This window comes from Panthera pardus, unplaced genomic scaffold, assembly GCF_024362965.1.
Source record: "Panthera pardus isolate Hobbes unplaced genomic scaffold, ASM2436296v1 HiC_scaffold_17, whole genome shotgun sequence".
NCBI lineage: Eukaryota > Metazoa > Chordata > Mammalia > Carnivora > Felidae > Panthera > Panthera pardus.
Genome location: NW_026526732.1, coordinates 60,884,790 through 60,900,729, shown reverse-complemented (window position 1 = coordinate 60,900,729; position 15,940 = coordinate 60,884,790). Strand labels below are relative to the sequence as shown.

At 33.7% G+C, this 15,940-nt stretch overlaps 1 protein-coding gene across 3 annotated transcripts in view; it reads right to left on the bottom strand.

Moving 5' to 3' along the window:
- Positions 1-15,940, bottom strand: part of ASCC3 (activating signal cointegrator 1 complex subunit 3) — a 359,800-nt gene that overhangs the window by 166,838 nt on the left and 177,022 nt on the right. For all 3 annotated transcript variants that reach the window (XM_019442967.2, XM_019442970.2, XM_053904622.1), the window contains exon 14: positions 375-509. In XM_019442967.2, the coding sequence (XP_019298512.2) occupies positions 375-509 (135 nt within the window). The remainder of the gene's footprint in view (positions 1-374; positions 510-15,940) is intronic.

Below are 15,940 nucleotides of genomic sequence, written 5' to 3'. Positions count from 1 at the left end.
TGTTCATATTAACCTTAGAAATTAAAACTGAGAAATTAAAAAATAATAATGTTAGTTTTTTAAAATAATAATCCTATTAGATGTTAACATATTTTATGGAACTTAACAATATTTTCTGTTTTAACTATATTTTAAAGAGTAGGACTAAACACAATTCTAATCATAGAGATAGAGGTGATAATTGTACACATCATGCACCGGGATCCTTTGGAAGATCATTATATCAAGAGAAAAGTAAAGATTATAACATGATAAATATGTAAAATCAACTCCTTGGAAATTAAAGACCACAGATCTTTCATATATAAAATATCTGTAATATCTGGCACATTATATGCTTTAGTTCTTATATCTCGCCCTCATTTGTTTCCTACCTGTTTTTCTGCATGTCCATATTCAGTTCCTTGGGTAGGTAAAAAGCAGGAAATCTGACCACTATTTTTTGCTCTTTCTATTAGAGACATAGCTGTTCTTACAGTAGCATTTCGAGCATGCACAAACACCATCACCTAAAATAAAGGAAAACAGTTTATTTAATACTAAAATTCATTAAGAGACAGCTTAATACCAGTCTGAAGATCACTATATATAAACTATTAATTTTTCAAAATATAACCCCCAGTTTACGAATTCTCCAACATTTCCTTGTTTTAGAAGAAAGTGTATATAGGATAAAGGCAAGTTAAATAAAATTCAATAATAAGGCTTTACACATTGTTAATCTATACATTGGCATAAGTCAGAACTGAAATTAATGGATTATATAAAGCATGGAATTTAATTTGTGCTTTTCTCTTTTGAAGACATGATTCATGAGTACAATCATATATTATGGAGACAAGAGTATAAAAATATACAAAAGCCTTATTTCCCCACAGTCAGTGAAATTTCCAGTATCGTAAAGATGTTTAAGGAAACTGAAAACAATAAAAACACTCTTCCTTGGACAAAATCATGTCTAAGAACAACCACTCAAAATAGAGTTTAGGGAACTGCTGAAGATGAAAATGCTTCTAGAGAGGCATCTGGAATTTTCTGTTGTTTTTTGACCTTCCTGTGGAATTACTCAAAAAGTGACTGTGGAAATCTGAATTAGAGGGAAGTCACGTATCTGGGTGCTTTGTCAAGGAGAAGTGGAAAAAAGTACTTTCAGGAACAGTCACCAGGCAGAATGTCAATGCAACTGAAGAATATAAAATAAGAGAGTGATGAACACTCTGTATCTGCTGCCTAGCAGTGCCTGCCTTCTCTCTTTCCTATCTTTTTTTCTTTGGCCTTTGGCTTCCATTTACTCCCACATTCAGCTGGACGCAGCCTTCCCAAAGAGCCATTAGTATAACAAAAGTCGTTTTTATTCTTTCATATGGACAATTGATCTTTTTGAATTTTATATGATGAAAATGTCAGGTAATTCTGACATTTTAATTATAGTCCTAAACATACAACCTAAGGACAATCAGCAGTGTGGGTGCTTTGGGTGAATTAAAACAAATTCTAACCCCAGCTTCCAACCAAACTGAGACCTCTCAATCTCTCTGGAGTTACCATGGTATGCCCCGTAGGCCTCAACAACACGGAGGTCGTAATTCTTGCTTTTCCCTCAATATTTCTCCATATTTATCTCTTAATTATATTTTCCCAGAGGCTAGAACTTTGGTCTTATTTTCATGGTACACATTTAGAAAAATATGCAACTGATTGGTTTTAGTCAGGGAAAGGATAGACTCATGCTAGCTTCCCTAAATAAAAGAGAAGGTCATTTTGATAATGAGTAAAAGTGAAAAGGGGAGGGAAGCCTGGGATTTGGCCAGAAAGGAGACAGACTGACAAAGATCTAGAGCGCACAGTGTTTAATTTACCCATAATCATCTTACATCTACAACCCTGTCAAAGAAACTGTTCCATATATGGCACATCAATTAAAATTCAGAGTAGAGTAAAATCATAGTTAATAATCACCAAAGAAATTGGAATGCTTAAATTACTAATATTCTTTTGGAATGTGTTCAAAGTCAATGAGGGTAGATCATCTGGAGAAGACCCAAAGTTCCTCAATGAAAAACTCCTGAAGCGTTTAGAGACAATAAAACAAGTATCACAAGTCACCTAGAGAGATTTAACATTAGTTAATCACAGCCATTAAGGATGTAAAGCTTCAGCTTTTATACTATGTCAGAGTTCTAACTTATGTGCTGATACTAACGTGTTTTTTAAAAAAATGTGATAAGAATCTCTCTAAAGAGCATACTAATAAAATTTATTTCAGTAAGTTTCATGAATACTTGGAAAAGTCTTCTGTTTTCCTTATTTTCAACTACAAAAAACAAACAAACAACAAAGTCTGATTTTGATAGGTTTGCTAGCTTTCTGGGGAAATGTCTTTATTTCATAGGATGTCAAGAGACTGTCATTTAAGCTCAGTGTAACATTTTTCAGCATTATTGACATAAGTTGTTTAATACTAAGTTAGATATAAAATTCTGTTAACTATAATGCCCTGTTGAAGCTTCACCAGTTCGGAATCTCTCATCTTCTACCATTCTGTCTCTTGTAAAAAGTTTTTCAATTGCGAGTTTCTTTTTAAAAAGGCAGATTTTTCCTCTTATATAAAATTAAGGTTTATCACGCACACAGCTTCACTAACCCCTAACATTAAATTTAAGAAAATATCATTTAAAATGAAATTATTTTTAATTAATTAATTAATTCATTCATTCAAATGTTTCTGAGAATTCTGAAAATTACTATCAAGCCCTGAGAAAACTGTAAAAAAGAGAGGCCAAAGTCCCTGCCCTCATAGAGATGACAATCTAGTATGATGTATTTAAGCACAAAATATTTTTATGAAGTATTTAGCAGCCATGTATCATACTGTTAAAAGAAGAAATATAAAAATGAACAAGACATGGTTCATACGTAAAAGGCATGTACAACTTAAGGAGGCAGAGAAAACAGTAACACATGGAGCATGGATAACACAGGAATGCTAAACATGGAGCTGGTGGGTCTCCTTTGTTCATCCATTGCACTGTATTTACATAGTACCTACTGAGTACCAAACAATGTACTGAGCACCAGGGATACGATACATATGTTCCAAGGCTCAGAATGGCTATACTACTGTTGATGAGAAAGAATCACTAGTAATCAGCCCTACCTGGCTACAAAAGCAGGGTACAGGATGGATGGAGTAGTATTTAAAATATTTATCCTTGGTAATTTTAGTGTGTTAGCTTGAAGAAGTATGTTCTCGTTCAAAAGTTTCTTACACTGAGTCCCAAGGACCTCTTCATCAGAATCACTGCTGGTGCTCATCAAAATAGATTTCTGGGTCGTCCCCTAAAACCAACTGAGTAAGAATATCTAGGGATGAGGTCTAAAAATTGAATTATTAACAACTTTTGAGATGACCACTGCACTACTGTGTGAAATTGGTTAATAATGACCACCAACTTAGTTTTCTTCTTCTGAGTTAAAACAAGTTTAAAAGGAAACATATATAAAACCACCACTACAGAGATGATTTTAAAAATTCCCTAATAACCTATGTTTATTTACCTATATAAATGAAATATTAGTAAATATGAAGGTATTTCATATAACCAGTATAGCCCCAAGATCATTTCCCAGATGGGTTTTTATAATGCAACCGGATTTCTATTCTCCATAATTCAAATACCACATTATGCAAATCCTGTTGATATGAAGAACATAAGGGAAAATAAAATATGACCCTAAATCTTCATTAATTATTTCATTCTGACTTGTCAACTTATCATTTTGCAAATTATTTTCTACTGCAGCCAAGAGAAATATTAGTTACAACTTAAAGTGGCAATTTCTTTTTATTAAATGATCCATCACTCCTTGTTCAGTAAAATAAACTTTTTATTATTAAGAATTTTCTGTTTAGAGGCTCCAACAGAAGCCATTACAAGGTTTAAGGTCCTATAACATACTTGATTTTATGGTTTGTTAATTTGGTTAATTAATTTAAATAGACTCATATGAAAATTATAACAGAGAGGACAGCACTGTTTCATTTGGCAGAAATAGCTCCAAATTAATCTTAAACACTACTGGTAACCAAACAGCAGTTAAATGGGCATATGCCATTAAAATAAGATTACAACAATAGATTCAAGCCAACAACACTGGTAAATTTTAATTGCTTTATAAAACAGTTTACATTTTTACTTGACATTTGTTAGATTAATACATTTAAAAATATTATATTTGTTTTTAGTTTAAAAAGTCATTTATTTTAAATATACAAAATGAAATCAGTCCTGGACTAGGAAAGAAAGTGAATTTGAGTTCTGGCTCTGTTATTTGCTTTGCCAAAGATCTGTTCTTCACATGAGATGACGATTAAAAGTAATGAAAGAATGAAAGCTCAGATAAATCATCATTCAAAAAACTAGAATGCTTAGGTAACTCATATTGTTTTGGTGTATTCAAAGGAAAGAAGGACATGTTATTTGAAAAATTCCCAAAATTCTACTTAGAAGCATTATTAAAGAGCAATGTGATTTAGAAAAAACAAAAAAATCTCTTTGATTCTTATTTCCTCCAGTCCACAGATAGTCACTAGTGTCACGGGATTATTATAAAAATAGAAGTATATAATGTCAGTGAAAACACTGCATTTAGTAAAGCAATAGCTCTCAAACTCTAGAATACTTCGAAATCACTCAGAAGGCTTATTAAAAACACAACTGCTGCTCCTATCCTCCACCACCCTTTCAGATTAAGTAGGTCTGGGGCAAGCCAAGACTTTGCATTTCTAACATGTTCCAAGGAGATGCTAACACTCTTTCTACAGGAACTTTAGAAAACTCTGTCAGAACTAGTTAGTGTCAACACCACTGAAGGGGTAATAAACAATAAAATGAATTTGGCCTAAAAGACTAAATGGTGAGATCAGTAAATGACTGTTATAAATTGACACCTATATTAACTATTTATTCCTCATTTATGCAAGTGTGTATGTATCCAACACCACACAAAATAATTTAAAAGACCACTTATCCTTTAACAACTTTTGTGAAGGTGTTGTGCAAGATGAATGGGAAGTAAAAAAATAAAAGGAATATTTAAACCTGAGATTATCTGAAAACAGGAGGAAAGAGGGCAAGGATTAACTGTGAAATGTTAAATCAAAGACTGTTTCCTAGAAATTTCCACTAAGAAGGAAGACTGGGCAGGAAATATCTGAAAAACATAGACAACATGGCAGACAGATGTTCCATGGAAAATGTCGCTGAGGAATGACATTCTTTAATATAGGGTACTTGTTCTTGCAAGGGTTAAAGAATGAGGCCTGAGGGTGAGAAGTTTTATGTCCTAGACATTTATGCTTTCATTCTAACTGGCACAGCCTATAACGTGGCTTGCTCTCAATTCTTTCCAACTTCCTTAACCTGGGTTCCTCAAGAGAATTAAGTCCTAATGACCTAAACAAATTCTGAAAGTGCATGGTCCCCACAACAGCAGCAGCAGCATCCCCTGTAACCCTATCAGAACTACAAACTAACAGCCCAATACCAGGTCTGAGTCAGTAACTCCAAAGATGGGGCCCAGCAATCTGGTTCAACAAGCCCTGCAGGTGATTTGGATGCATGTTGCATCAAAAGCTGAAAGCCCTGCATCAAGTCATCCATCCAACTGTAAGTTAAAAAACAAAAACATTCATCAGTTGATGGACATTTAGGCTCTTTCCATAATTTGGCTATTGTTGAGAGTGCTGCTATAAACATTGGGGTACAAGTGCCCCTATGCATCAGTACTCCTGTATCCCTTGGGTAAATTCCTAGCAGTGCTATTGCTGGGTCATAGGGTAGGTCTATTTTTAATTTTCTGAGGAACCTCCACACTGCTTTCCAGAGCGGCTGCACCAATTTGCATTCCCACCAACAGGGCAAGAGGGTTCCCGTTTCTCCACATCCTCTCCAGCATCTATAAGTCTCCTGATTTGTTCATTTTGGCCACTCTGACTGGTGTGAGGTGATATCTGAGTGTGGTTTTGATTTGTATTTCCCTGATAAGGAGCGACATTGAACATCTTTTCATGTGCCTGTTGGCCATCCGGATGTCTTCTTTAGAGAAGTGTCTATTCATGTTTTCTGCCCATTTCTTCACTGGGTTATTTGTTTTTCGGGTGTGGAGTTTGGTGAGCTCTTTATAGATTTTGGATACTAGCCCTTTGTCTAATATGTCATTTGCAAGTATCTTTTCCCATTCCGTTGGTTGCCTTTTAGTTTTGTTGGCTGTTTCCTTTGCTGTGCAGAAACTTTTTATCTTCATAAGGTCCCAGTAATTCATTTTTGCTTTTAATTCCCTTGCTTTAGAAATTGTGGTTTATATACACAATGGAATACTACGTGGCAATGAGAAAGAATGAAATATGGCCTTTTGTAGCAACGTGGATGGAACTGGAGAGTGTGATGCTAAGTGAAATAAGCCATACAGAGAAAGACAGATACCATATGGTTTCACTCTTATGTGGATCCTGAGAAACTTAACAGAAACCCATGGGGGAGGGGAAGGAAAAAAAAAAAAAAAGAGGTTAGAGTGGGAGAGAGCCAAAGCATAAGAGACTGTTGAAAACTGAGAACAAACTGAGGGTTGATGGGGGGTGGGAGGGAGGGGAGGGTGGGTGATGGGTATTGAGGAGGGCACATTTTGGGATGAGCACTGGGTGTTGTATGGAAACCAATTTGACAATAAATTTCATATATTGAAAAAAAAATAAAAAAATAAAAAAAATAAAAAACAAAAACAAAAACAAAAACAAAAACAAAAACAAAAAAACTCTTCTCCTCCACCCATTTAGAACATTCCAATATCTTTGGGAGGATGGAGAGCACAGCCAAATCATTTTCTGTGTTTTGTAGTTCTAACGGGGAGTGCCACAACAGATGCGTTTCAGATATATTTATGTAACACAAGAGCATGTAGGCACAAAATAGTTTTGATTGGCATGGCCATGTTACCACATCTGTGTTATCAGGTAAATGCAATTTTAAAAGGTCTGGTTCTGCAGGCTGTGTACCCAAGAGACATCTGTGGAGGGATGCTACAAGTAATTACAGAGTTCTCATTTTAGGCCTGCCAGTGCTGGACAGCTGAACACACTCAGATCACCTGAAGATCTTTTCACATCAGCACACAGTTTCTTCGTGTACTTTTTACATCTGCATTGTAATGCTACTTAGAAATACCATAACTTAATTAACCAGTCCTTGTCTGATGGACATTTATGTTGATTCCAATCTTTGTTATTTAAAGCAATGTTGTCAAATAACTGTTCACAAGCCATTTCACAAATTTGTGAATATATCTTTTGATAATTTTATAGAGTGAAATTGTTGGGTCAAATATATATGACTATTCACTTAACTATTTCCTTTTTCTGAGTATTATCTATTTTATTATTGGAGATGTTTTTCTTATCAATTTGCTAGGCATTCTTTGTAGATGGAAGAAGATAATATGCTTTGTCTTTTTCTATATTGCAAATATTTTGTCCTAGTCTACACTTTATCTGTTGACTTTGTTTATGGAATCTTGGTTAGAATGGAAACAGTTATTTTTCTTAAATCTATCAGCATTTTTCTCTGTGGCTTCTGAGAAAATCATAGACAAGGACGTAAAAACAGACATAAACATTTTTATTTATTTAGAAAGAGAGAGAGAGAGTGCATGCATGCAAGTGGGTGAGGGGCAAAGAGAGGGAGAGAGAGAATCCCAGGCAGGCTCTGCACTATCAGTGCAGAGCCCGATGTGGGGCTCGAACTCACAAACTGTGAAATCATGACCTGAACCAAAGTTGGACACTTAACAGACTAAGCCACCCAGGTGCCCCAGTCATAAACTTTTGAAAAGGTGGTGAACTTCAGTAGCACTGTGTGGCTCTGGTAATCCAATAGTAGGCACAAACATCACTGGATTTTGCTGTCACAAATACAGACACACAGATCTGAAGGATGCCCATAATACAGTGCTAAGTGGAAAAGAAAAACACGTTGAAGAACAATTTTCATAGTATTATTCTAAGTATATATGTAAAGGATGTATGTGTGCTTAAAATTAGAGCTCTAGATGGACATCCACCAACTTAAATACCTCCCAAAATGAAAATGGGAGTGGGGAGGATAAAAAGATGGTTCCTTTGTATACTCTGTATTGTTTGTCTTACCCACTGAAATAAGCCCTAATAGTTTTACAATAGAAATTATATTGAACAGGAGAAATGATCAACGATGGCAATGAGATTATAAGAGTATATATATAGGGGTGCCTGGGTGGCTCAATTGGTTATGGATCTGATTCTTGGTTTCAGCTCAGGTCATGATCCCAGGGTTGCGGGACTGAGCTCCACTGAGCTGAGCGTGGAGCCTGCTTAAGATTCTCTCTCTGCACCTCTCTCTCTCTCAAAAATAAATACACATTTTAAAAAGAAGAGTACATGTATAATATACTACTGTACTAGTATATTTGATATGATTATTTTATTGCTAAGGGATTTATGGCGTCAAAGTAAAAACTTGAAGGAAACATATTTAACAATGTACTTACAAGGTCAGTGATGGTGGTACTTCTGAGCTAAGTGACAAATTTATTTATTTATTTTTTTAGAGTACTTGGAAATGCTTTAAGAAAAACAGGTATTCTTGTAGAAGAAAATAAATAGCATTTCAAGGTAAAGTATACAGAGGTCAAAGGTACAGAGAATAAATCTAAAGGGTGGTAAATACAGATTTTTGGCAGAAACAGACATATGGACACAGGAGCAGGAATATCTGGAAAAGCAAAATACAACCTCATTATAAAATATATATTAAGATATAAAATTGATTCAAGACTCAGAAAAAAATGATAACACTAAAAGTGTGTACTTAATAAATTATTTTTGTGTTAGAGAAAGTTTTTAAACTGAATAGAGAGAAGGCTATCATTGTGCAAAATGTGGATTTTTATAAAGAAATATACATCATATATGATGATAAAGAAAATATGACTCAAGGAAGTATTTAAAAGACAACTGTAGACAAAAGATAGGAAAAGCCAGAGATGATTTTATCATTGTAAACTGATACGATAATGAACAGGAAAAAAATTTAAAGGGTGGGGTTAATTTGAAACAGGGGGGTGCTCTGTTTTTTATGAAGAGTCGAGATGAGCAAAAGAGTAGAGAGGTATTCCTAAGAATGAGTATGACAGTTGGAGACAGATCTTATAAAAGGGAACTTTGATTTAAACATTTTAAAATATAGCTTTGCAGCCAATGAACTGCTTGAAAAGTTAGTACAAGTTCATAAAATTTCTTTAAGAAAAATAAAAGAAGCCTTTTACCTAATGTGGGGAGATGGATGTTACTAATATGGTTAAATTAAAATAAAAATTTCCCTGATGCTTCCATATATAAGAGATATATTATTCTCTTGAGCATCTAACGAATTCATGTGCTCCTCCTCTTAAACATTTATCACTGACTACCTTTTATTTTTAGTTATTTTTATGCTTGACATAGCAACTTTGCAAGTCTGCCATTATCCAACAATTACATGACTGGCACTGGGGACATGACAGTGGGCAGCCCAGCACCGGTCCCTTTTGCTTTTGGAGCCTTTACTTAGTTACTATGATAAAAGAATGGAATCTGAGAAGATGGGGAACACAGAAGCTGCTATTAATTACACAAACAACTATGGGAAGAAACAGAAACAACAACAAAGAAAGGAAAGGAAAAAGAAAAGCATAATTAAAAAATTAATAGAGGTCCTTCCTTAAAGTCAACAAATTACTTGACTTAAAAGTCATGATATTTCAAGTTTCTTCATTACTGGTCTTCTGGTGTCATCTCTCTAAATTCTTTTTGCTGTTCAAAACCTCCATGCATTTGAACGGCCGTATATTTCCAGGCTGTTACTCATTTTTCTCTTTACTTACTGCCAAATTTATCTGTGGAAATTCTACACACCTTTAAACCTAGTTCTAATGATTCACCTCTATTCTCTCTAGGGAAATTAATCATTCCCACAGCACTTTGTTCATACTTGTGCCTTCTGTAAATCTCAATATATATATGTTTCTTCACTGTCATGAACTACTAGGACTAATAATAAAATAATAATAAAATACATGATTAAATGCTTATGACATGCCCAGCCCAGTACTAGGTGTGATGCATAGTTCTCTATCTTACTACTAACAACACTATTAGTGTTTTATAGATGAGAAAAGCGAAGCTCAGAATTTTAATAACTTGCTACTCATTCAAGAACAGAATAGGGAATTAGCCTCATTGGAAAGCCTACTTTCTTTCCATCAAGTTATATTCCCTCCTTGGGTGCTCCCTAAGGGCAAGTTTACATCTTACTAATTTTGAGGTCTCCTTGTCATCCCCTGTACCACTCTCCCAACTATGATTCAATCAGTAGGTACTTAATAAATGATAGCTGAAATTCCAATGTTAGAAAATACCCATTTTCACAAAAAGCATTTATTTTTTTAAATATTTATGAGAAGTTTGAATGTAAAAGTTTATAAATTATAATAAGATATGGGCTGAGTTAATACTTTCACAGATACATTTATTACAATGTGGGGTATCAAGCTAACTTCCAATATTCCAACCAGATAATTGATTTTCCTGGATTGTTTTAAAAAATTTATTAGCAAACATTTCACTGATATTTAATAAACTAAAATTGGTACTGGTTAGTCATTTCATACTGTTGTAAAGCTACATGTGTATGTATTTTAATGCCATTGCAAAGTTCAAAATTTGTGATTTAAGAAACAACTTCTAAAATAAGCTAATTTGAGAGCATCTTAAAAATTTTTTTTGGTCTTTGAAGTCAAAGACAGTTCCTAAATCAAAGCTACCTACATTTATAATGAATCAAATTAATCATATTCATTAACGAAAAATATGTCCTACTAATGGACATGAATAAAGAAAGCATTCTTATATTTTATAATGGTAGAAAATTTGACACTACTATATCTGGATTACATCCAGAAAACTATTATTGCTAAAAGTAACAGTTCAGCCCTGAAAACAGGGCTAAAATAATAAATTTTAAAATTGTCTATTTTATTAATTATGTCTATAACAACTAGCATTTATTATCTGATATTCCTGACAAGCAACTAAACTACTAAAACATATTTTTTAGTTTAAAATGATGTGGTTAAATGTTTATCAGATGTACCATGAAAATACAAACTACCTCAAATAGGGTTAATTTACCTTGTCCTACCTATATAGAAAACTGTATAATTCACTGACTAGTCTTCATGCATCAAATTATGCAAATAAACCCAGAAAAGTAATCTGGAGTAGAGAGAAGTGGTTCCGCAGCTCCAAGCTGTGTAATTAGATCTACGCTCAGCAATTTAGAGCCACCTCTGGACTCTCACGCTGCGAATCTGCAGTTCTTCTCAAGAAACCTAAGCTTTTAAGTGATAAATAGATTCAGGTTATCATTACTGAATTATATTTAGGGCATTACCCTGAAAGTGAAATATATTCTTCATCAATTTCTTTAAAGGAATAATTTTTAATATTTATAATTTCTATGTTTGAGTTGTAGGGAGCTTTAAATGCTATATTTGGTTAAAAGAAATCCACGATACTTTACATTTTCTAAACCCTAAAAGATACCTGTTATCAAAATGTATAATAACAAAACAAAGTTGGAGAACTTAATGTACATTACACACTATGACAGCAAAAATAAATTATCATTTTTGTAGCTAAGTCCACTATAAAAAATATAATCTTACAATCAATTCGCCATACATCACGACACCGTACAATATACTTAGAAGCATAAGACAGTTCTATTTCAGCAGAGTCTAAAATATTAAGACAACAGTTTTTAAAATTTCAAAATAGTACTTTGAATGCACTTCCCTTTCCTATAAGCTTTTTCTTTAACTTAAAAATAATGCTTTCTTAGATATTAAGCATATGTATGTACTTTTTTTTAGACAAGGGATATCTATTTTTCCACTAGCATACATATCTTTTAAAGGTAATACAATTTATGTTATCCAACTGATGCTTGAATAAATTATCTATAAATTCTTTTTTTGTTTTTAAATTTTTTAACGTTTATTTATTTTTGAGACAGGGAGAGACAGAGCATGAACAGGGGAGGGTCAGAGAGAGGGAGACACAGAATATGAAGCAGGCTCCAGGCTCTGAGCTGTCAGCACAGAGCCTGACGCGGGGCTAGAACTCAAGGACCACGAGATCATGACCTGAGCCGAAGTTGGCCGCTTCACCGACTGAGCCACCCAGGTGCCCCTATAAATTCTTAATTCAAATCTTGTTCATAAGTGTACCATATACATTTATGCCTTGAATAATTTGAAATCTAAATTCATTTTTACAACTTATTCACTATATTTATAAACAAGTAACAATATTGTATATGCTATTAATGAAAGTGAATTTTATGCATTAAAATGGTCTTAAGCATGTTATAATTTTCTTCTAGTTTTTTTATACAATACAAAGCAAAACATCAAGAATATTAATATTACTTGTTCATTAAAAATCAAGAATATTAATAGTAATATTAATATTACTTAAGTTTAAGATATACTCAAACTAATGTTTTTGTTTAGGAAAAAATTCTTACCAATCTAGACAAAACTCTTACCTGATGTCAAACTATACAACATATAACATATATATATGTTATACAACATATATACAACATATAACATGTATGTACATACAACATATATACAACATATAACATATATGTTGTAACCTATACAACATATTTTAGTCTTATTTTGAATACCAACAGTGTTTTAGACCTTTGTTTGAATCATAACTCAGCATCTGTATAGCAGATAAGCTTTGGCAAATTTACCCATGCTTCAGTTTTTACCTGTAAAATGGAGAAAATATGGTACCTGCCTTACAAGGGTCATGTAGAGACAACAAACAGTAATTAGAAAGTATCTGGAAAATGTGGTCCATTCAGTAAGAAAAAAGTCTAGTTTTACAAAGGGTTTCCTTATATTCATCCCAAATCTGATCCCCACACATCCCACTCCCTGGGACCAAGGTCAGTATTGTTCTCTAAGGCAACAGGAAATAAATGCACTTGTTTTCACACATAAAATTCTTCAAACATTTGAAAAATTCTACCATACCTCCAGTATGACTGTGCTTTCTTCAGCTAAACATCACTAGTTCTCAATGCTGTTTCCACAAATGATAGTTATTATGATTTGATATAGTTTAATTTTTATTCTTTATTATTTTTTTTTTAATATAAAAAGAATGTACTAGGGGGCCTGGGTGGCTCAGTCGGTTGGGTGTCCAACTTCAGCTCAGGTCATGATCTCGCGGTTTGTGAGTTTGAGACCTGTGTCAGGCTCTGTGCTGACAGCTCGGAACCTGGAGCCTGCTTCAGATTCTGTGTCTCCCTCTCTGCCCCTCCCCGACTCACACTCTGTCTCTCTCTGTCTCAAAAATAAATAAATGTTAAAAAAATTTTTTTTAAAAAGAATGTACTGAAGAGAATTTGTTGAAGAAATGACTGGAAATCATGGAAATGTGTATAGGCCTTGCGACTAAAGTGTTTTCACCTTGATTATATAGTTTAATATGACTTTACATTATATTTTCAAAGATGTATCAATTTGAACTGTAATTACTGAGAAACTTGAAATAATTGAAAAGGAATATGTTGGCATCTGTCTCTTGAAGATGTGAAAAAAGATTTTATAATAATTGAAAGATCATATACTTTCTGAAAAGAATGTTTTAAAAAATTTTATCACTGAAAGTCACTGGGTTGCCATAGATTTTTCATACATATTACTGATGATTTCCTGAGGCCAGATTTTTCCAGGTGGAATTTAAAAGCATATTCTCTGCATTCTCTTCTCTTGGCAGGGCAATAACAGGTTAAATGAAAATGTCAATTTTGCACTGAAAGGGTGGTAAAAAGGCCAGGTTTTGGTTGTAATTGCAAAGCTTATTAGATTTCTGACTTTGGGCACATTATTAGGTTTAGTTTTGTCACCTGTAATAAAAATGTGGACTAATGAACTTTCATAAATTCAATGATAAAATAAACATAATAATGAACTATTAAATGTCTTTAAAATACCTTCCATCTGGAATAAAATTATATGGTACCTGATCAGGAGATGATAAATATATGGTTTAATAAGTACAACCTATAATTTAAGGGGGAAAAATGAGTAATATCCATCTTAATTTTCAAGTAAATCCTTTCTACAGGATTTTTGGCAATGATTCAAATTATAATGATAGAATATTTATGTCGTGTTACGATTTAAAGATGATTATGAAGTATATTCTTTATATCATACATGATGTTAAGAAGTTTGTGACACACCTATAACTGCTATTTATGCAAAAACGATTTAAACTATAAAATTTATTTTGTTATGTTTTTTTATGTAAAAAGCATTTACACAAATTAACCAACCCGGGGGGGTGGGGGTGCTAAATTTCGGTCAGGAGAGTGAAGACAGCATGAACTGTGGAATTCTCTGTGCGGTGAGTTCACAGTTAGTGAGGATGACCCACAGCCCTGGAGAGAAAGGTACTCTGGAAAGGTGCACCCTCTACTTTCTGGCTCAATTCTAGTTTCTAGAGGTGCTGCAGCATTTTTAGCTACAGGACTATCTTATCATATATGCAAATATATGCATATATATCATATATGCAAATATATGTGATGGAGGAGGCACAATTGCCTGATGAGTAAAAGATAACTACATTTGAAAACTTACAGGCTAGTGCTTTCAGCCAGGGTATCCAATTAGTATTCAAGTTGGTATTCAAGGCCCATAAGGGAAAACCACTGGTTTGCTAGGTCTAATGTATACATGAGAAAGTAGAAGACCAAATCCCACCCCTACAAGAAAAGCTAAATTGATATTCCATACATGAAATGGAATGGAATGGAATGGAATTGATATTCTATTCAGTCTACCTGGTATCGCCACAAGAACAGAAACTACTAATCCTTATTATGCAAATTATGAAAAACTAATGTGCAGAACAGTGGTTTAAAACTTTATTTTGGCTGTGGAATTCTTTCTTCCAACAAACTCTACTGTAGTAGCTCAACATATATATAAAAAGATGAAAGCTACTGAAGTGGACCTGAGAGATCCAAATCTCATTTCTCCCTCCCAAACAGCATACCTTTCCTGCTCCCAACTTCATGAGAGCAATTCCTGTGGCACCTCAGAGCACCCTGGAGGAGTCTGAAAATAACAGCTACAGAAGGAACTCTTCTAGTTGAAAGGAACTGTTCAGCATTGTATTTCCTTTTTTGTTAAAGGTTTGAAAACTCTAAAATCTCATCATCTCTTTCATTCTTCTGGATGATAAATGTTTGAAAAGCAATGAAAATGTTCATTTTAAAAACCACACTTTCACTGGTTTCTAAATACCATTCTTTACTAAAAAGGAACCAGGTTGCAGAAATGATTAATTCCAATGCTGGGACTGGGGAAGGTCAAAAGGGCTAAGAAGCCAGTCTGAAGGGGCTCCCAGTTGCCAAATTTGGGCTAATATGATTATCAAAGTAAGTAATACCATAATGGATTATAAACCCTTTGAGTAAAATAAGAATCCAAATGAATAGAAAAATAATAAATAGGAGAGAGGAGAAGCTTTTCCTTACATGCAGTGGAATGAAAGGAATGATGGAGTCCAAAACTCATTAATAGATGCTAAAATGAGTGGTTGAAAGTTAATTATGAAATCTGTGTATTTACACTTTATGCATAATCATTTGATTAACCTTTGTTTCCCTCGTCACATTATAAGCAACACTAATACAAAATGTCTCTTTCTGTTTTCTGTCTTCAGCACAGTCTGGAACATGCAAATATTCAATAAATACTTGGTGAATAATGG